Source organism: Myxocyprinus asiaticus, chromosome 30 (genome assembly GCF_019703515.2).
Source record: "Myxocyprinus asiaticus isolate MX2 ecotype Aquarium Trade chromosome 30, UBuf_Myxa_2, whole genome shotgun sequence".
Classification (NCBI taxonomy): domain Eukaryota; kingdom Metazoa; phylum Chordata; class Actinopteri; order Cypriniformes; family Catostomidae; genus Myxocyprinus; species Myxocyprinus asiaticus.
This window is the reverse complement of record NC_059373.1, coordinates 1,399,712-1,421,829: the sequence shown is the minus strand read 5'-3', so window position 1 is coordinate 1,421,829 and position 22,118 is coordinate 1,399,712. Positions and strand designations below refer to the sequence as shown.

Sequence of the window (22,118 nt, the reverse complement as noted above, 5' to 3'; positions counted from 1 at the left end):
AACGTAGTTTGGTGTGAAAAGTGCAAATCAATCCCAGAACAACAGCAAAGGACCTTTTAAAGATGCTGGAGGAAACAGGTAGACAAGTATCTATATCCACAGTAAAATGAGTCCTATATCGAAATAACCTGAAAGGCTGCTCAGCAAGGAAGAAGCCACTGCTCCAAAACTGCCATAAAAAAGCCAGACTACAGTGTGCAAGTGCACATGGGGACAAAGATCTTACTTTTTGGAGAAATGTCCTCTGGTCTGATGAAACAAAAATTGAACTGTTTGGCCATAATGACCATCGATGGTCATTATGTTTGATTGTCATTAGGTCATTAGGTCATGCACAAAGTAGATGTCCTAAACAACTTGCCAAATCTATAGTTTGCTAATATTAAATCTGTGGAGTGGTTAAATTAGTTTTAATGACCTCAACTTAAGTGTATGTAAACTTCTGACTTCAGCTGTAGGACCTGAGAACATCACTCTGTGAATCAAAGCAGCACTCAAAATACTGCACACATTAGTATACAATCAGCATAAAATCAAAGTTTATTTTCAGAACTTTTTCTGTTCTGTAAATGTGTGAACAAATTAAAGATGCTTTCAAGAGCATTTCTTGTCAAGTCTCTCTATCCCCTGTCATGAAAAGCAGAACTAAATAAAAACTAATTTAAAAACTAAAAGTTACCATTGTTCATCATGCAGACAGACAGCTAACGTTTGCAGGATTCATCTGAAAAAGAAAGAGACATAAAGTTACTAAGAAATAACAAAATCATGGCAGCAGGCATACATAAAATCATGCAAAGAAAAAACATGATAGTGATTAATATTTAAAAAAATGACAATTTATATTTTAACTTTCATATATTAATCACCAAACAAACATGATATAATTGCAACGCTATAAGGACAGTACTAAAACTTTGATGAAATTAAGTGTCTAATGAGAACTTTGTATTTATCTTGTAAAGCAAACATGCATGGGCTATTCTACAAACTCCCAAATGCAATAGTTTACATCACACACACACACACACACACACACATGCACAACATGCAGCTGATTTTGGGCAGTTGACAAATAACATGGACATCTTCATTTAACGTTAAAAGTTGGGTTAACATTTATATGAATGTATAAGATGTGCAAAAGGGAAAGTGTATGTTTTAGTTACTGTGATCGCTCATCATTTCTTCCAAGTTTTTACCATTTTATTCACATTTTATCTTATGTAATAGTTCTGTGATGTGACAAATTCATTTTTAAAAGCACAAATATTCCATGTAGTCTCTCAATTTATATGAGGTCATTATGCTGCATGTATAATAATTATTAAACAAGAATTAGACAAATGTTGTTTAAAATGGTAGTATAACAAGGAAGTATAGCACGTCACAGGACACTGATGTGACATGTCAGTATAAATCAGATTCTAAACCCATTGCTTCATTCGTTCTGATAGAATTGACAAAAAATTTAGTTTATTCATTGTTTCTCATGGTTTGTTTGTTGTAGAGTTTGTTTACTTTTTTAATTTTGATATTGTGTTCGAGAGGGAACTGACCCACTTTAAGAAATCTAACCCTTCCTGTGCACACACTCATGCCACTCTGGGACACAAACGCTCCGCTCTCCTCATCATCATCTTCCTCCTGTCCCTCGGCCTCTTCCCTCCTGTCTTCTGGACCTGGATGAGGAGAGCAGGGGAGGGATGCAAGCACACAGTCCTCTGAAGGGTACTCACAAACTTTCTCCAGCTGAGTGTCATCGAAACACACCTTCACCTGAAAAATAGAAAAGAAAGAGTTTGAGGAAAGGCAGAATCGGAAAAGACACATTAAATCATTATAACATCTCATGCCAATCCCCCTAACCAGGTCCTAAGCATGGCTAGAAGATCGAAATGTCCAAAAGTGTTTTCCAAGATAATGTTTCAATAATATTCCCAGTCATACCACAGCACAACTTAGTTATTTCAGATACATACATTACATTCTGTTTTCATCTAGTCTGAAAATTATCAGACTGCTAAGACACAGAGGACAAGCTGTGTGTGTACAAACATGTGAACATTCCCACCCACATCAACACATGCCACCCAATGAAGTGAAAACAATCATGAGACTTATATTTTACTAAAGCCAATTGCTTCAGTGGTACAGAAGTGTGAGATAAACAGAAGAGTCAAACACAGAAGATTCAAACATAGAAGAGTGAGATTTGAAAGAGGGAAACACAGTAGAGATGTATATAGGAAAGTGAGATACAAGGGTAACATATAGAAGAGTGAGATACAGAAGATTCAAATACGGAAGAGTCAAATATAGAAGAGTGAGATACAGAAGATTCAAATACAGAAGAGTCAAATATAGAAGAGTGTGATACAGAAGATTCAAATAAGAAAAAGTCAAATGTAGAAGAGTGTGATACAGAAGAGTCAAATAAGAAAAAGTCAAATATAGAAGGGTGAGATACAGAAGATTCAAATACGGAAGAGTCAAATGTAGAAGAGTGTGATACAGAAGAGTCAAATAAGAAAAAGTCAAATATAGAAGAGTGAGATACAGAAGATTCAAATACGGAAGAGTCAAATGTAGAAGGGTGAGATACAGAAGATTCAAATACGGAAGAGTCAAATGCAGAAGAGTGAGATACATAAGATTGAAATACAGAAGAGTCAAATATAGAAGAGTGAGATACAGAAGATTCAAATACAGAAGAGTCAAATATAGAAGAGTGTGATACAGAAGATTGAAATACAGAAGAGTCAAATATAGAAGAGTGAGATACAGAAGATTCAAATAAGAAAAAGTCAAATGTAGAAGAGTGAGATACAGAAGAGTCAAATAAGAAAAAGTCAAATATAGAAGGGTGAGATACAGAAGATTCAAATACGGAAGAGTCAAATGTAGAAGAGTGAGATACAGAAGATTGAAATACAGAAGAGTCAAATACGGAAGAGTCAAATGTAGAAGGGTGAGATACAGAAGATTCAAATACGGAAGAGTCAAATGCAGAAGAGTGAGATACAGAAGAGTGAGATACAGAAGAGTCAAATACGGAAGAGTCAAATGTAGAAGCGTGAGATGCAGAAGGGTCAAATACGGAAGGGTCAAATGTAGAAGGGTGAGATACAGAAGATTCAAATACGGAAGAGTCAAATGCAGAAGAGTGAGATACAGAAGAGTCAAATACGGAAGGGTCAAATGTAGAAGCGTGAGATGCAGAAGGGTCAAATACGGAAGAGTCAAATGTAGAAGGGTGAGATACAGAAGATTCAAATACGGAAGAGTCAAATGCAGAAGAGTGAGATACAGAAGATTCAAATACGGAAGAGTCAAATGCAGAAGAGTGAGATACAGAAGATTCAAATACGGAAGGGTCAAATGTAGAAGAGTGAGATACAGAAGATTCAAATACGGAAGAGTCAAATATAGAAGAGTGAGATACAGAAGAGTCAAATACGGAAGAGTCAAATGTAGAAGGGTGAGATACAGAAGAGTCAAATATAGAAGGGTGAGTTACAGAAGAGTCAAATAAGAAAAAGTAAAATGTAGAAGAGTGAGATACAGAAGAGTCAAATATAGAAGGGTGAGTTACAGAAGAGTCAAATGTAGAAGAGTGTGATACAGAAGGGTCAAATACGGAACAGTCAAAAATAGAAGGGTGAGATACAGAAGAGTCAAATATGGAAGAGTTAAATGTAGAAGAGTGTGATACAGAAGAGTCAAATACAGAAGATTCAAATATAGAAGAGTGAGATACAGAAGATTCAAATACGGAAGAGTCAAATATAGAAGGGTGAGATACAGAAGGGTCAAATACGGAAGAGTCAAATGTAGAAGAGTGAGATACAGAAGAGTCAAATATGGAAGAGTCAAAAATAGAAGGGTGAGATACAGAAGATTCAAATACGGAAGCGTCAAATATAGAAGGGTGAGATACAGAAGGGTCAAATGTAGAAGAGTGAGATACAGAAGAGTCAAATACGGAAGAGTCAAATATAGAAGAGTGAGATACAGAAGAGTCAAATATGGAAGAGTCAAAAATAGAAGGGTGAGATACAGAAGATTCAAATACGGAAGAGTCAAATATAGAAGGGTGAGATACAGAAGAGTCAAATGTAGAAGAGTGTGATACAGAAGGGTCAAATACGGAACAGTCAAAAATAGAAGGGTGAGATACAGAAGAGTCAAATATGGAAGAGTTAAATGTAGAAGAGTGTGATACAGAAGAGTCAAATACAGAAGATTCAAATATAGAAGAGTGAGATACAGCAGATTCAAATACGGAAGAGTCAAATATAGAAGGGTGAGATACAGAAGGGTCAAATACGGAAGAGTCAAATGTAGAAGAGTGAGATACAGAAGAGTCAAATATGGAAGAGTCAAAAATAGAAGGGTGTGATACAGAAGAGTCAAATAAGAAAAAGTCAAATATAGAAGAGTGAGATACAGAAGAGTCAAATACAGAACAGTAAAACATAGAAGAGTGTGATACAGAAGATTCAAATAAGAAAAAGTCAAATATAGAAGAGTGAGATACAGAAGATTCAAATACAGAAGAGTCAAATGCAGAAGAGTGAGATACAGAAGATTCAAATACGGAAGAGTCAAATGCAGAAGAGTGAGATACAGAAGATTGAAATACAGAAGAGTCAAATATAGAAGAGTGAGATACAGAAGATTGAAATACAGAAGTGTAAAATATAGAAGAGTGAGATACAGAAGATTCAAATACGGAAGAGTCAAATATAGAAGAGTGTGATACAGAAGATTCAAATACAGAAGAGTCAAATATAGAAGAGTGAGATACAGAAGATTCAAATAAGAAAAAGTAAAATGTAGAAGAGTGAGATACAGAAGATTCAAATACAGAAGAGTCAAATATAGAAGAGTGTGATACAGAAGATTCAAATACAGAAGTGTCAAATATAGAAGAGTGAGATACAGAAGATTCAAATACGGAAGAGTCAAATATAGAAGAGTGTGATACAGAAGATTCAAATACAGAAGAGTCAAATATAGAAGAGTGAGATACAGAAGATTCAAATAAGAAAAAGTAAAATGTAGAAGAGTGAGATACAGAAGATTCAAATACAGAAGAGTCAAATATAGAAGAGTGTGATACAGAAGATTCAAATACAGAAGTGTCAAATATAGAAGAGTGAGATACAGAAGATTCAAATAAGAAAAAGTAAAATGTAGAAGAGTGAGATACAGAAGAGTCAAATAAGAAAAAGTCAAATGTAGAAGAGTGAGATACAGAAGAGTCAAATATAGAAGGGTGAGTTACAGAAGAGTCAAATGTAGAAGAGTGTGATACAGAAGGGTCAAATATGGAAGAGTTAAATGTAGAAGAGTGTGATACAGAAGAGTCAAATACAGAAGATTTAAATATAGAAGAGTGAGATACAGAAGATTCAAATACGGAAGAGTCAAATATAGAAGGGTGAGATACAGAAGAGTCAAATACGGAAGAGTCAAATGTAGAAGAGTGAGATACAGAAGAGTCAAATATGGAAGAGTCAAAAATAGAAGGGTGAGATACAGAAGATTCAAATACGGAAGATTCAAATATAGAAGAGTGAGATACAGAAGATTCAAATACGGAAGAGTCAAATATAGAAGGGTGAGATACAGAAGAGTCAAATACGGAAGAGTCAAATGTAGAAGAGTGAGATACAGAAGAGTCAAATACGGAAGAGTCAAATATAGAAGAGTGAGATACAGAAGATTCAAATACGGAAGAGTCAAATATAGAAGGGTGAGATACAGAAGAGTCAAATACGGAAGGGTCAAATGTAGAAGAGTGAGATACAGAAGAGTCAAATACGGAAGGGTCAAAAATAGAAGGGTGAGATACAGAAGAGTCAAATATGGAAGAGTTAAATGTAGAAGAGTGTGATACAGAAGAGTCAAATACGGAAGAGTCAAATACAGAAGATTCAAATATAGAAGAGTGAGATACAGAAGATTCAAATACGGAAGAGTCAAATATAGAAGAGTGTGATACAGAAGAGTCAAATATAGAAGAGTCAAATGTAGAAGAGTGTGATACAGAAGAGTCAAATATAGAAGAGTGTGATACATAAGTATCAAATATGGACAAAGGCATCTCTATATAAGGGGCAAGTGGGGCTAATACCCACCAGAGGTGGCGCTGTTGTGCAAATTGCATGGCATCATCATACATTAATTTTAAGAAATAATATATTTTCCGTGACTTAAACTTGTTTTATGTCCATTATACAAGAAAAAAGTAGATATTCTTTTTAAAAATTCTATTATTATTATTAAGGTCTGTTGCATAAAAGTAATTTAACCATTCTCATTTGCTCTGTATGGGGCTAGACCTTTCATCCTCAGTGTTAATCAACGGAGATCTGGAGAATGTCATGCGCATGTGCAGCAAGCATTTAATGATGGCCTGAAGGGCTCGTTTGCCTTTGCCCCTGAGCCAATCAAAAGCTTTGATCAATATGTATGTCAAGCTGTTGACGTGAGCCCTCGAATGTAACCGCTCTTGTGTGCAGACCTGCGTAGTGAGTGAACTTCATTGGTAAGGTTTAAAAGCTAATTTTATCCTGATGTGCTGCTGGTTGGATTAGTTACAGCGCACCGCTCATCATTTCAATGAATTGTATGCCATTGCGTTGTGGTGTTGTGTTGTTGATGCACTGGTTTGTATTAGATTACAGTGACTGCTTAATATTGGGAGTCTTTTGTTTTGATTAGTGTTGTTATATTAATTTGAGTTAGTGAGATAATATGCACACCCTTTGACGATTTGCCTATTTATCCTTCATGTTGTGTTCCGGTCATTTTGACCCAAAGAGGATTTTCTTTTGCCTGCAAATGCTAGTTAATGTTATCCTATTAGACTAAAACTTACTGACTTTACTCACACATGGTATCACAGTTTCCCCAAAAACGTTTGATAATTTTTTTTTAGACTTTGGTTAGACTTTTGGTGTAACCAGCCTATACAAATTGCTTATAAATCTCTCATTATGCTATATTGTCACCAAATATTGTATTAGATCTTTTTGCCAATTAGTTTTCTTTCAATTAGCACAGTTTTTGTATTTCTTTTTGGAACTTAACTCAAAAATGGAGGTGCATAAGCTCAGGTCAATGAGGCCTATAGATCAATAAGCTCCAAAAAGAAATACAAAACCTGTGCTAATTGAAAGAAAACAAGTTGACAAAACGATAAGATATTTATAAGCAATTTTTAATAGGCCGGTCATTTATGACCGGGAACACCAAATTAGGTAAAAAAAAATAAATTTAAAAAAATCAACAGCACAATGGTTATAGTTTGCTTTCACAGTCACCTGAGCTTTGACATGGGTATGTAGTGTTAGTGGGGTTTCGCGCTGAGATTAAATTATTAGGGATGTTTGTGTGTGGCATCATGTTCAGAGGTTGCACTAGAAAAAAGTCTTTATTCGTCACTCTCTGTCATGATCTATTTTTATCAGTCGTATTGTTTTCATTTTATAAGTACTAGTTCATTAAGGGGTATAACATCCATTATAATGGCACATACATGACATTAGATAGGCTTTTATGATATATTTTTTGACTCCCAGTGTTTGAGTCCGGCAAAACCAATGAGTTCTAGGATGACATTTCTACCTGCACTAAAACAAGGTTTTTATACTTTGCCTGTTAATGCACAAGTTCACAGAAATTCGTAGTCCCTAATGTAAACATAAAGTGTCACATGAGAAGCACATCTGTGAAGCTCAGTTAATTGTTACTCCACTAAAATAATGGACAATTCTGCTCTAAACGTTATGTTTGCGCTTATATTAAATGCATGCATAATTGGATGAAATGATGCACTGCTTTTTTCATGTTATCTTTTTGTTATGCAGTTTTGTGGTTTATTATCATGCATTAACACACTGAAGTAATGACTGATGTATGCAGTCATGAAATCAGAGACCCTCTACTCAAAATCCAAACACAAGAGACACATATTACCAGGTGTAAATGATGGTGCCTGTTAATACGCATCTTAATGCATATTAATACAAGGGTATAAACAGTGCACATGCGCAGTGGGAATGTGGGAGACAAAGAGTGAAGTCAAAACTAATGCACTAGGGTAAAATGTTTTTCTTGTTTCTTTTTTATCTGTCAAAATGATGGACGGCATTTGGAATTATTCGTCAATGTTTCCAAGATCAGTCAAATAATTAAGTTATTTTTTGTGCCCCACCCTAAATAAAGACCATGAGATGCCACTGAATATGGAAGTCAAATATAGAAGAGAGAGAGACAGGAGAGTCAAATGTAGAAGAGTGAGAGTCAGGAGAGTCAAATGTAGAAGAGTGAGAGACACAGGAGAGTCAAATGTAGAAGAGTGAGAGACACAGGAGAGTCAAATAGAAGAGTGAGATACAGGAGAGTCAAATAGAAGAGAGAGAGACAGGAGAGTCAAATAGAAGAGTGAGATACAGGAGAGTCAAATGTAGAAGAGTGAGAGTCAGGAGAGTCAAATGTAGAAGAGTGAGAGACAGGAGAGTCAAATGTAGAAGAGTGAGAGTCAGGAGAGTCAAATGTAGAAGAGTGAGAGACACAGGAGAGTCAAATGTAGAAGAGTGAGAGACACAGGAGAGTCAAATGTAGAAGAGTGAGAGGGACAGGAGAGTCAAATAGAAGAGTGAGACACAGGAGAGTCAAATAGAAGAGTGAGATACACAGGAGAGTCAAATAGAAGAGTGAGACACAGGAGAGTCAAATAGAAGAGTGAGAGACACAGGAGAGTCAAATAGAAGAGTGAGACACAGGAGAGTCAAATAGAAGAGTGAGAGACACAGGAGAGTCAAATAGAAGAGTGAGACACAGGAGAGTCAAATGTAGAAGAGTGAGAGGGACAGGAGAGTCAAATAGAAGAGTGAGATACAGGAGAGTCAAATAGAAGAGTGAGAGACACAGGAGAGTCAAATAGAAGAGTGAGAGGGACAGGAGAGTCAAATAGAAGAGTGAGAGACACAGGAGAGTCAAATAGAAGAGTGAGATACACAGGAGAGTCAAATAGAAGAGTGAGAGGGACAGGAGAGTCAAATAGAAGAGTGAGATACACAGGAGAGTCAAATAGAAGAGTGAGAGGGACAGGAGAGTCAAATAGAAGAGTGAGATACACAGGAGAGTCAAATAGAAGAGTGAGATACACAGGAGAGTCAAATGTAGAAGAGTGAGAGGGACAGGAGAGTCAAATAGAAGAGTGAGATACAGGAGAGTCAAATAGAAGAGTGAGAGACACAGGAGAGTCAAATAGAAGAGTGAGAGACAGGAGAGTCAAATAGAAGAGTGAGAGACACAGGAGAGTCAAATAGAAGAGTGAGATACACAGGAGAGTCAAATAGAAGAGTGAGACACAGGAGAGTCAAATAGAAGAGTGAGAGACACAGGAGAGTCAAATAGAAGAGTGAGATACACAGGAGAGTCAAATGTAGAAGAGTGAGAGGGACAGGAGAGTCAAATAGAAGAGTGAGAGGGACAGGAGAGTCAAATAGAAGAGTGAGAGACAGAGGAGAGTCAAATAGAAGAGTGAGATACACAGGAGAGTCAAATAGAAGAGTGAGAGACACAGGAGAGTCAAATAGAAGAGTGAGATACACAGGAGAGTCAAATAGAAGAGTGAGAGACACAGGAGAGTCAAATAGAAGAGTGAGAGACACAGGAGAGTCAAATAGAAGAGTGAGAGACAGGAGAGTCAAATATAGAAGAGAGAGAGACAGGAGAGTCAAATATAGAAGAGAGAGATACAGGAGAGTCAAATGTAGAAGAGAGAGATACAGGAGAGTCAGATAGAAGAGTGAGATACAGGAGAGTCAAATGTAGAAGCGAGAGAGACAGGAGAGTCAAATATAGAAGAGTGAGATACACAGGAGAGTCAAATAGAAGAGTGAGATACACAGGAGAGTCAAATAGAAGAGTGAGAGACACAGGAGAGTCAAATAGAAGAGTGAGAGGGACAGGAGAGTCAAATATAGAAGAGAGAGATACAGGAGAGTCAAATATAGAAGAGAGAGATACAGGAGAGTCAAATGTAGAAGAGTGAGAGACAGGAGAGTCAAGTGCAGAAGGGTGAGAGACAGGAGAGTCAAATATAGAAGAGAGAGAGACAGGAGAGTCAAATAGAAGAGTGAGATACAGGAGAGTCAAATAGAAGAGAGAGAGACAGGAGAGTCAAATATAGAAGAGAGAGAGACAGGAGAGTCAAATATAGAAGAGAGAGAGACAGGAGAGTCAAATATAGAAGAGAGAGATACAGGAGAGTCAAATATAGAAGAGAGAGAGACAAATATAGAAGAGAGAGACAGGAGAGTCAAATATAGAAGAGAGAGAGACAGGAGAGTCAAATATAGAAGAGTGAGATACAGGAGAGTCAAATATAGAAGAGTGAGATACAGGAGAGTCAAATATAGAAGAGTGAGATACAGGAGAGTCAAATAGAAGAGTGAGATATAGGAGAGTCAAATAGAAGAGTGAGAGGGACAGGAGAGTCAAATATAGAAGAGTGAGATACAGGAGAGTCAAATAGAAGAGTGAGATACAGGAGAGTCAAATATAGAAGAGTGAGATACAGGAGAGTCAAATATAGAAGAGTGAGATACAGGAGAGTCAAATGTAGAAGAGTGAGAGACAGGAGAGTCAAATATAGAAGAGAGAGAGACAGGAGAGTCAAATAGAAGAGTGAGAGACACAGGAGAGTCAAATATAGAAGAGAGAGAGACAAATATAGAAGAGAGAGAGACAGGAGAGTCAAATAGAAGAGTGAGAGATACAGGAGAGTCAAATATAGAAGAGAGAGAGACAAATATAGAAGAGAGAGACAGGAGAGTCAAATATAGAAGAGAGAGAGACAGGAGAGTCAAATATAGAAGAGAGAGAGACAGGAGAGTCAAATAGAAGAGTGAGATACAGGAGAGTCAAATATAGAAGAGTGAGATACAGGAGAGTCAAATATAGAAGAGTGAGATACAGGAGAGTCAAATAGAAGAGTGAGATACAGGAGAGTCAAATAGAAGAGTGAGAGGGACAGGAGAGTCAAATATAGAAGAGTGAGATACAGGAGAGTCAAATAGAAGAGTGAGATACAGGAGAGTCAAATATAGAAGAGTGAGATACAGGAGAGTCAAATGTAGAAGAGTGAGAGACAGGAGAGTCAAATGTAGAAGAGTGAGAGACAGGAGAGTCAAATATAGAAGAGAGAGAGACAGGAGAGTCAAATATAGAAGAGAGAGATACAGGAGAGTCAAATGTAGAAGAGAGAGATACAGGAGAGTCAGATAGAAGAGTGAGATACAGGAGAGTCAAATGTAGAAGCGAGAGAGACAGGAGAGTCAAATATAGAAGAGAGAGATACAGGAGAGTCAAATATAGAAGAGTGAGATACACAGGAGAGTCAAATAGAAGAGTGAGAGACACAGGAGAGTCAAATAGAAGAGTGAGAGGGACAGGAGAGTCAAATAGAAGAGTGAGAGGCACAGGAGAGTCAAATATAGAAGAGAGAGATACAGGAGAGTCAAATATAGAAGAGAGAGATACAGGAGAGTCAAATGTAGAAGAGTGAGAGACAGGAGAGTCAAGTGCAGAAGGGTGAGAGACAGGAGAGTCAAATATAGAAGAGAGAGAGACAGGAGAGTCAAATAGAAGAGTGAGATACAGGAGAGTCAAATAGAAGAGAGAGAGACAGGAGAGTCAAATATAGAAGAGAGAGAGACAGGAGAGTCAAATATAGAAGAGAGAGATACAGGAGAGTCAAATATAGAAGAGAGAGAGACAAATATAGAAGAGAGAGACAGGAGAGTCAAATATAGAAGAGAGAGAGACAGGAGAGTCAAATATAGAAGAGAGAGAGACAGGAGAGTCAAATAGAAGAGTGAGATACAGGAGAGTCAAATATAGAAGAGTGAGATACAGGAGAGTCAAATATAGAAGAGTGAGATACAGGAGAGTCAAATAGAAGAGTGAGATACAGGAGAGTCAAATAGAAGAGTGAGAGGGACAGGAGAGTCAAATATAGAAGAGTGAGATACAGGAGAGTCAAATAGAAGAGTGAGATACAGGAGAGTCAAATATAGAAGAGTGAGATACAGGAGAGTCAAATATAGAAGAGTGAGATACAGGAGAGTCAAATGTAGAAGAGTGAGAGACAGGAGAGTCAAATATAGAAGAGAGAGAGACAGGAGAGTCAAATAGAAGAGTGAGAGACACAGGAGAGTCAAATATAGAAGAGAGAGAGACAAATATAGAAGAGAGAGAGACAGGAGAGTCAAATAGAAGAGTGAGAGATACAGGAGAGTCAAATATAGAAGAGAGAGAGACAGGAGAGTCAAATATAGAAGAGAGAGAGACAGGAGAGTCAAATATAGAAGAGAGAGAGACAGGAGAGTCAAATAGAAGAGTGAGATACAGGAGAGTCAAATATAGAAGAGTGAGATACAGGAGAGTCAAATATAGAAGAGTGAGATACAGGAGAGTCAAATAGAAGAGTGAGATACAGGAGAGTCAAATAGAAGAGTGAGAGGGACAGGAGAGTCAAATATAGAAGAGTGAGATACAGGAGAGTCAAATAGAAGAGTGAGATACAGGAGAGTCAAATATAGAAGAGTGAGATACAGGAGAGTCAAATGTAGAAGAGTGAGAGACAGGAGAGTCAGATAGAAGAGTGAGATACAGGAGAGTCAGATAGAAGAGTGAGAGACAGGAGAGTCAAATGTAGAAGAGTGAGAGACAGGAGAGTCAAATGTAGAAGAGTGAGAGACAGGAGAGTCAAATAGAAGAGTGAGAGACAGGAGAGTCAAATGTAGAAGAGTGAGAGACAGGAGAGTCAGATAGAAGAGTGAGATACAGGAGAGTCAAATATAGAAGAGTGAGATACAGGAGAGTCAAATGTAGAAGAGTGAGAGACAGGAGAGTCAGATAGAAGAGTGAGATACAGGAGAGTCAGATAGAAGAGTGAGAGACAGGAGAGTCAAATGTAGAAGAGTGAGAGACAGGAGAGTCAAATGTAGAAGAGTGAGAGACAGGAGAGTCAAATAGAAGAGTGAGAGACAGGAGAGTCAAATGTAGAAGAGTGAGAGACAGGAGAGTCAGATAGAAGAGTGAGATACAGGAGAGTCAAATAGAAGAGTGAGATACAGGAGAGTCAGATAGAAGAGTGAGATACAGGAGAGTCAAATATAGAAGAGAGAGATACAGGAGAGTCAAATAGAAGAGAGAGACAGGAGAGTCAAATATAGAAGAGAGAGAGACAGGAGAGTCAGATAGAAGAGTGAGATACAGGAGAGTCAAATATAGAAGAGTGAGATACAGGAGAGTCAAATATAGAAGAGAGAGAGACAGGAGAGTCAAATAGAAGAGAGAGACAGGAGAGTCAAATATAGAAGAGAGAGAGACAGGAGAGTCAGATAGAAGAGTGAGATACAGGAGAGTCAAATATAGAAGAGTGAGATACAGGAGAGTCAAATATAGAAGAGTGAGATACAGGAGAGTCAAATGTAGAAGAGTGAGAGACAGGAGAGTCAGATAGAAGAGTGAGATACAGGAGAGTCAAATATAGAAGAGAGAGATACAGGAGAGTCAAATAGAAGAGTGAGATACAGGAGAGTCAAATATAGAAGAGAGAGAGACAGGAGAGTCAGATAGAAGAGTGAGAGACAGGAGAGTCAAATGTAGAAGAGTGAGAGACAGAAGCTTCACATATGAAAGAATCAAATATAGAAGAGTGAGAAGCGTCAAGTGCGGAAGGGTCAAATATAGAAGAGAGGGATATTGTAGTCAAAAACAGAAGATTCAAATACAGAAGTAAAATGTTGAAGAGTGAAATGCAGAAAAGTGAAATACAGAAAAGTTGAAGAGTGAGATGCAGAAGATATATGAAAGTCAAATTTGGAAGATCAAATGCAGAATAGTCAAGTGCACAAGAGTAAGAATACAATACAAAAAGTTAAATAGAAGAGAATATGAAAAACAAAAAAAAACAAGAGTGGGTTCAGAGCAGTTGATTTAGGAGTCAAAGAAGGGACAGTTTCAGCTCTTAACACCATAGAGGAAAGGGAACAGAGATGGTACAACATACATTGCAATGAAATTCACATTGAGAAACTCAGCTAAGTGATAGCAGAAAACGCATAAAAAAAATTTAAAAAAAGACATTACCGAGAGTGAAAGGGCCCCTCATGGGGCATATAGTGGCTTAAGATTCAAATGAGGTAAGTGTACAATGACCCCCCTCTGAGAGATTAGGAGTCAAAGTCAATCCAGCAGCAATGACGTCAAACTGCCCACAGATGACACACCACAGGAGTCTGTTCTACTATACCTCAATTTGTGTCCCTCAGGAGGAGCTCTGACTATTAGACTATAAATCTAAAAAACAGCCCTTAATTCCATCAGTGAAACTGATCACAAGACTCAAGGAGTTCTACAGTTGTAGAACATAAAACAGACAATATTTATGGACTATGAAGAATATCAGATGAGAATCAAAATGCAAATTGGGGTAATGAAGCAAAGACACACACACACACACACACAAACAAATGCTGTAGAGAAACTATAAAATGTAAGAACTTTAGGTTAAACTTTGGGGTGTGTTACAATTTTCCCCTGTCTAGGGGCTGGGGAGAGAGCAACTAGGTAAAAATGAATTTAAATAAATCAATAAATGGAGGAAGAAATTAATTTCTAGTCTCCAGCCCCAACACTTCATACACACGAATAAACAGTCATTTCAAATATTGAGTTGTTTATTTTGTATAACAATAATGGGAATACCATAAACGACAGGAGGGGGTATAAGCCAAAACAAAGAATCTTCTCTTAAGAGGGAAAATAACTTGCCTAAAAAGAAACACAAAAGAAAAACTCAGGACTTCCCTGCCAACCTCTATGAATTAACAGGAGAAAACATTTAATAAATCAGCACCCACCTCCCTACTAAATTTACCAATATAAAAAAAAAAAAAAAAACTCTTAACAAAAGATAACTACATTATAACAGATAAATGAGAACATTAAGAATGTAGTTCGTCAACAACAGACTAACACCAGCACAGCTGAAAGAGACAGGGCAGGAGAGAGAAAACACTCCCGTGGAGGCTAAACGATCAACTCTATGCTTGCAGTCGCAACACAACCTCTTTAAGCAGCTCACAACCAATGCTGCCAACACGTGCCTCCCTTCTTGCCTTCTGCGTTCCCTTTTTATGTGAGCCACAGTCCCCTTAGCGGCCAATCACAGCAGGCAGGACGCCACGATGGTAATGGCAAACAGGTGGCAGTAATTAGTACCTGCTCAGAGGAAAGTGGGAGAGACAATAGGAGAAGTGGACGGATAGAACACACCCAAATAGTGACAATTCACACACCACAAACTCAGATGTAAATAAATACATCCAGGGATGTTACAGGTGGTAAAGAAGAACAATTTAAACTTGGTTCCTCCTGAACAAACATGTGATAATGTCAGTCATGTAGACTGCTAGAATTTTTTGATTTTGATAAAATGAGGTTAGTCTGCTGTTGGTTTAATGCATTATCTTCTGTCTGTGCTACAGGAAGTGAGACAGCACTGAGGAGGAAGTAGCCAAAGAGAGGTCTTATGACTTCTAAAACATAAATTATCACAAATGCTTGTGGTCCAGGTTTATCTCAAAGATCCACATTTTAATCATTGTGTTCACTGCATGTACAGTTGACTCCAAATCCTGGCAGAAGTTGCTGTATGTGGTTACACTAATCGCCAAAATGCAAACATTCTGCTCTATTAACTCACTGTGAAAATCAAACTACACTAAAAGGTCATTCTTCTGTTCCTGGGAGAAACCTGCCAAATTCTCTCATTCCCCCTTTGTCTCTCTTTCTGCTCTACTGATTTTCTTTGTGTTTGCCATGTCCCACTTATTCCAAAAATATTTGTTTGATGGGAACAAGTGCTGACATAAAACCACACACCAGAAGATCACAGCAAGAACAAATGTCTCTCACAAACAAATTTTAAATGGCAAACTCTGCTAAAAGTTTTATACAGAGTTTGACAGAAGTGAAAGTTTCCAGGATTGTGTGTGTCAGTGTTTTCTGCATCAGAAGGGGTGAACAACTGACAAAGGCAGTCAGGGGACGACAAGCATGTGGCAGTGTGCGTGCAGACCAGGCAGAGAAAGATGCTTGTGTTTGTGGTTTCCGCGCTCGAGAGGCGCCAGAAAGCATCATGACCCAATTCAGAGCAGTGAGGGGGTATCAACCCCACTGACATCAACTGCCAGCATAAATGACTTGTGACCACACTTGTGCCAACAACTTGTGAGAAAAAGTATAATAATACTATATGAATCAAAAAAGTGACTTAAAGTAAGCATATAACAAGGACAATCCCCCTACAGCAACCTAGGGTTAAATGCCTTGCTCAAGGACACAATAGTGATAGTTCACAGCTTGCACCTTATGGGGCTTGAACCAGCAACTAATTACCCAGCCCTAAGCTTTAGTCACTGAGCTACAACACCCATCATGATGTAGTTCATTGCCTTAACCACTTGGCCTATGTAACCCTAAACTCAGTGGTAGTTAACCCTTGGTGGTTAACCCTAAACTCATTAAATAAAATGTTGTGACAATTATATAGAGCTTGTCAGTTGGCATGTTCTGCAATTTCTTTTTATTAACTACAAACAAATGCACATGCATAATGATGAATAAGATGGCATCTATTTTGCAAAGGCATTTTCTGATGCTGCTTCTTTTCCCGCAGCAGTTGAATGTGGAATCTGAGAGGTTGTGTCTTTACCTGTGAACTATGATGGCATGAGAGATAAGCCTAATCCAGGCTTAATGCTGAGCAACTGCTTTGGTCACCATCAAAGACGACAGAGATGTTTTGGCCCAACTAATGAAAGATCACACACTTTGATTCCCGTCTTGGGTCATTGTCATCTTTACAAAGAGGGATCCCCAATAAACCATAACCCAAAATATTTAGGGATTTTAGAGAGCCTTTGGCTTGCTCATTTGAGGGCACTGAGACAATATTTTCTGAAAAGTGGCTCTGAAACAATTTGTATTGTGAAAAACACTATATAAATAAAACTGACTTATAAATATAAATATCTTAGGATCTCATTGTAGTACGTTTTGCTCAGTTTTGCCTTCCTCTGATATTATTAGCACAGCATCTCATTGTTAATGTCATGCAAAACCAGATGTATTTACTCACAGCTTTCGGTGTCCCTCTGCTCTTTACCAAACACGACCGCTCGAGGTTCTGGTACCCTCCAATCACCTCAATCTCTTCTGCTGTGGGATACCTCTTTTTCCCTGCTTCTTTGGTGCCACTGGAGGTTGGTTTGTGTGCTTGGCCCTGGGGCTCTGCTCTGGAGGGAGAGGGGGTCCCTCCAGAAGGGGATGCTCCTCCAGGTCTCCTGGGGGTAATTGTGATGGTAGTTCCTCTCTTTCCTGGACCACCTGAGGCACTCCTGATGGAAAAGAGAGGTGGAGAGGGGGATGGAGATGGGGTGCAGGAGATGGAAGATGATAGAGGACCGTTGCCTTGTCCTGAGGGCTTTAGAGAATTTTCTTTTGATTGTGTGTTCTGGGCATTGACTGTGAATGACCTGAGCTGCTGAGGTTTGGAATGAGACTTCTGGATTTTCTGTTGGGCTTGTGGAAATCTGGGGCTTGTAGGGGTTTGTGATTTTTGTGTCTCTCTGAGAATATCTGGTCTCTTCTGACCTTCGGGCCTTCTAATCTCCTGTTCTGTGGCCAGACTGCTCTGAACGCTCGATTGTGCCTTTCCGATGTTGCGGGAAACATATTCTGCTTCCTTTTCCTTAAGCTGTAGCCGTTCCACATGACACTGTACCATTTGAACATCTGTCAAATCCACTGTCTCAGTTGTGTCACCATCTTTGACCATCTCATGATTCCACAGTTTGGCAGTTTCTGGCAGAATGTCCAGAGATGGTGTGTGTCCAATGGGGTTGTATTGCCCCTGTATCTTACCACTGTGTGTTGGAATATCAGTGGTCCGTTCGCTGATACACACTGCATTCCTAGAGCCCACTGTCTTGAGGTTATAGATCCGACTCATGGTGTCTAGTAAGTCTGAAAGAGGTGGGGAGGGAGAGAGAGAGGGAGGAAGATAGTCTTTTTCTAACAACTCTTCCTCTCTCTCTCTTTCGTCTTCTCTGTCAATTTTCTGTCTTCTCCAAATGCCAAATGTTCCACACTCTACATGGTGTGCTGTCTCTCTCCCTGTTTCTATGGGGTAAATGTCACGCTCAGATACGTCTCTGGAGATCTCCCTGACTTCTCTTTCTTTCGAGGCTGATTGCAACAGAGAAACAGGAACAGGAAGTTGAGGGCTTGACTTTGCCACGCTAACTTCCTGTGTGACGTCAAACAATCTGAGAGTCTGTAATGTGTTTTCTTTCTGTCGATTCTGTGTCACTTCTCTCACAGTTCCTTCTACTTCTGTCCTGTCCTCTTCTCTGCAGTCCATCACTTCAGCCTTTTTCCTCTCTCTTTCCTCTGCCTCTCTACTTCTTTGCCTCTCCTCCTCTTGCTGGCGGATTCTCTCTTTCAGAGACTCCACTCGGGTCAGAGGTCGCCCAGCCTTCCAGCTCCCTCTCCTCTCCACTCCTCCTCCACCTGCAATCTGTCCATCTTCAGCAGGGTGACTCAACCTCCTTTCTGATGATACATCTACTCCATAAAACACTGTCCTAGGGATAGTGACTTCCTCCTGGGTGCAGGATTTGCTCTGAATCTGTTGAGTGGCCTGGGAGGTAAAATTACTTTCCTCAGGGGCTTGTTTTGATACATTCTGATACAGCTGATGCTCTTTTTGAGTGCGACAAGTGTTCAGATTTTCATTTATTTCACTAGAGATTATATCTGTGTCTCCAGGTGACAAATTCTGCCTTGACCTCTTGAGATCTCTGTCCATCTGGATGTGTCCTATTTTACGCAGCAGATCATCTGTGTGCAAGGAGAGAACGGCTTGGGCTGAGAGTTGTTTTTGTCCACAATAACCTGAAGACAGCATACTGGAGTCCACAGAGAAAGTGGTGACTTCTTGGTATTGGGTGTCTGTAGAGTAATCTATGGTTGTGTTGTAATTTGTGCTGTCATCTGCAAGTGGAATAAATGCACCATGGAATTGTTCTGAGGCCACAGTTACCTGCTCCTGATTCCACTTCCTCTTGGATTTTGCTTTTGCCTCAGTTTGTAATTCTGTCAGTTTGCATGTCTGCCATTCCACTCCCTCTACCTCATTCTCTTTCCTTTTGTCTCTCTGTATTTCACTCTCATTTCCCTCTCTCACTCTCTTGCTCTCTCTTTCTAAGCTTCTTTCCCTGTCCTCTTTGAAAGGAATTTGACAAGCAAACATGATGCCCTCTGGGTTTTCGATGGAGGCCACAGTGAAGCCCTCTTGTCTGTCTGCACTTGACATCTGTTCCTCCATATTTCCACAAACAGAGTCATTCCTTTTTTTTTTCACCCTTCTCTCTCTGTGTGTTTTTACATGCAACACCTCCTGTTCTTCATTTTTGGGCCGCCCCCATCGTATTGTGACTCTTGGTTCACTCTCTGCTTGTTCGGTGCTCGTTACCATCACATGTGGTTTGAACCTGCGGTCAGAGTACGTCCTCTCCACCACCTTAAACTCCTGCTCCTCCTCACATTCTCCATTCTCCTGGTGGCACACTACACAGTCAGAGAAGCTGAAGGAACGTTTGGGAACTCCTCTGAATGTCGGCCTTGTCTCCTCTTCCTCTTTACTCTGCTTCTCTTGCACAAACAGGTCTCCTGTGCTGTATCTGGCCCGGTTCTTGCCTGGCCGGTTAAAGCAGTCCGTGCTCTTGGACCGCATTGGGGGTTTGGGGTGTTCCCCGAACTTACTAAGGAGCTGAGTGACTCGACCACTACACTCTGCAGCTTCTCTATTCTTATTGTTCGGGATTCTCTCAGCTCTTTGAATGACTGTCCTTGATGTCAAGGTCTCACAAGCTGGAACTTGATTTATCTCTTTTGTCCATATGCTCTGTCTCCCTCTATTTCTCTCACTCCCTACTATGAGTTTTTCGCTGCTCCCTCTCTCTTGCATCACAGTAACGTCTTCTCCTTTTTTCCCATCTGTAATGGGTGGTTTAATAATCAGAACTTCTGATGCCCTAATCTCGGTCACGCTTCCTCCACCAGCCAGAAACTCCCTCAAATCCATCCTCAACCTCTTCTCTTCCTCTTGCACTTCCTTCTCTCTAGTGTTCTCCTGCTTCTCCAGTCTTTCCCCATCATTTTTGTCTTTCTCAATGATAATAATGTTGTCTGCATTGATAGTGCAAAGACCTGTGACTGGTGGAAAGAGAGACATGCTACCATCTACCTCTTTGCTTTCTTTTACCTGTTCTCTCCCAGTACTTACTCTTCCTTCACTTTTATTTCCTGTCTTCTCCACCCACATCTCTTTTTCTCTTCCTCTCCAAAACTCCCTCTCCTGACATCTACCTCCTTCTTTCTCTGTTTCCCTATTTCTTTCTCTCCCCATGTTATTAGTTGCCTTTTTATTATAATTTTCTTCATCTGTGATTACTTCTTTCCTGTTGTCCCTCCTCCAGCTGTTCTCAGAGCGGATGAAGGGGTTATGTCGGATGGGGCTGATGGTTTCTTTTGATACCTGATTTTGCACTATGGACCCAGGGTCAGTCTGGAGATGGAATGTAAGCTTATTGTCCAGCTGCTCGGTCACAATGTCCTCTGTGATTCCCAGGACATCTGATGTAAGTTGTCCTCCCTCTCTGTCTCTCTCCCTCTCTCTCTCTTCATCCTGCTTCGCCCTCCTTCTCTGGATGAGCCCTCGCTTCCAGGCAGGCATGCTTGCCAACCTCTCCTCCTCCTCTCTCTCTCTTCTCTCTTTCTTCTCTTCCTCTCTTCTCTTTCGCTCCAGTAGAAGAAGTTTCCATTCCGGTAGGGCGGACAGAGACATCACTAAGCAGTACTTGATGAAACAGTGCTGTTTTACTGATCAAAAAGTTGTGTTTTCCTTCAGGGACATCTAAGAGGCCTGTTCAATCAAATATAAAAACAAAGTATATCTGCTTAGATTATTTAACAAACAGAAGGAGCTTTTTTTATTTTCTTTGAAATACACATGCTGTCACAAACTCATAAACTCAATAAACAGATAAATAGGCCCTGGGGTGCTGCTCTGAACACTTACTGTTTACTGCAAATATAATTGCATTAGATTTATTTTAAAGATAGCACAAGTACACTTTTCAAGCAAAACATTTTACAATTAGTTTGAAAGATTTTAAACTATAAAACAATAAATATAGCATTCAAAATGTAGGGGAAAAAATTTGATTTTTTTTTTTTTTTTTTTTTTTTTTTTGGTTGTCATAGGCTAACATGCTAAAGTAAGTCAAGTCAGCTTTACAGACATTTATACAGATTAATTAATTGTTGTTATTATTATTTTGACATTCAGACATTTTTAGTAGAGTTCCGGTCACATGCAACACATTTAATGAGTAAAATTAATAACAAAGAGTGGTTTGCTAAAATAAAGTCATTCCTGCCCCTTAAATTGAGATGTTACAAGCTTTTGGGGGACAAAAGGGACAAGAGCCACTGTTGGAAAATCCTCTCTCATGATTCTAAGTTTATTAATTTACTTTGATATGATGACATGTTCTAAAGAGACAATATTTACAAGATAATAATAAATAATATTTTCTTACCAACCCTCCATAGGTATTACTGCTTCTGATAAGGTTAAGCTAGAAGTCTGGATTCCCAATTCACTGGAATAAAGTTTTCCTCCTTTCCACTCCCTCGACGCTCATCTTTTCCATCCTTGTAACTCCAAATAGAGGCACCAGAGGTCCTATCAGTTCCCTCAATCCATGCAAAAGGGAAGCAGCAACCTTCCTAACACTTCGTTTATAGCAATAAGCCTTTTGTTTATTCACATTTCAGTCATTCTGTGAAGTGTATTTCAGTCCTGTGAATCGTAGCCTGGCTGTAGTAAATGTTACTGGCTTTAGTGGCACAGTACTGTAATCCCATAATTACATTAAACTCCAGCAGGACAC

General features: G+C 39.2%; 1 protein-coding gene across 1 annotated transcript; it reads right to left on the bottom strand.

The window, feature by feature from the left end:
• Positions 1 to 553: 553 nt before the first annotated feature.
• ppp1r18 (protein phosphatase 1, regulatory subunit 18) lies at positions 554 to 21,022 on the bottom strand. The gene is made up of 3 exons (XM_051664761.1): positions 17,237 to 21,022; positions 1,560 to 1,779; positions 554 to 724 (listed from the first exon to the last, which is right to left on the bottom strand). Exons 1-3 carry the CDS (start codon positions 21,005 to 21,007, stop codon positions 705 to 707), a joined length of 4,011 nt encoding a protein of 1,336 aa, XP_051520721.1. The 5' UTR covers positions 21,008 to 21,022; the 3' UTR covers positions 554 to 704.
• Between the last annotated feature and the right edge of the window lie 1,096 nt (positions 21,023 to 22,118).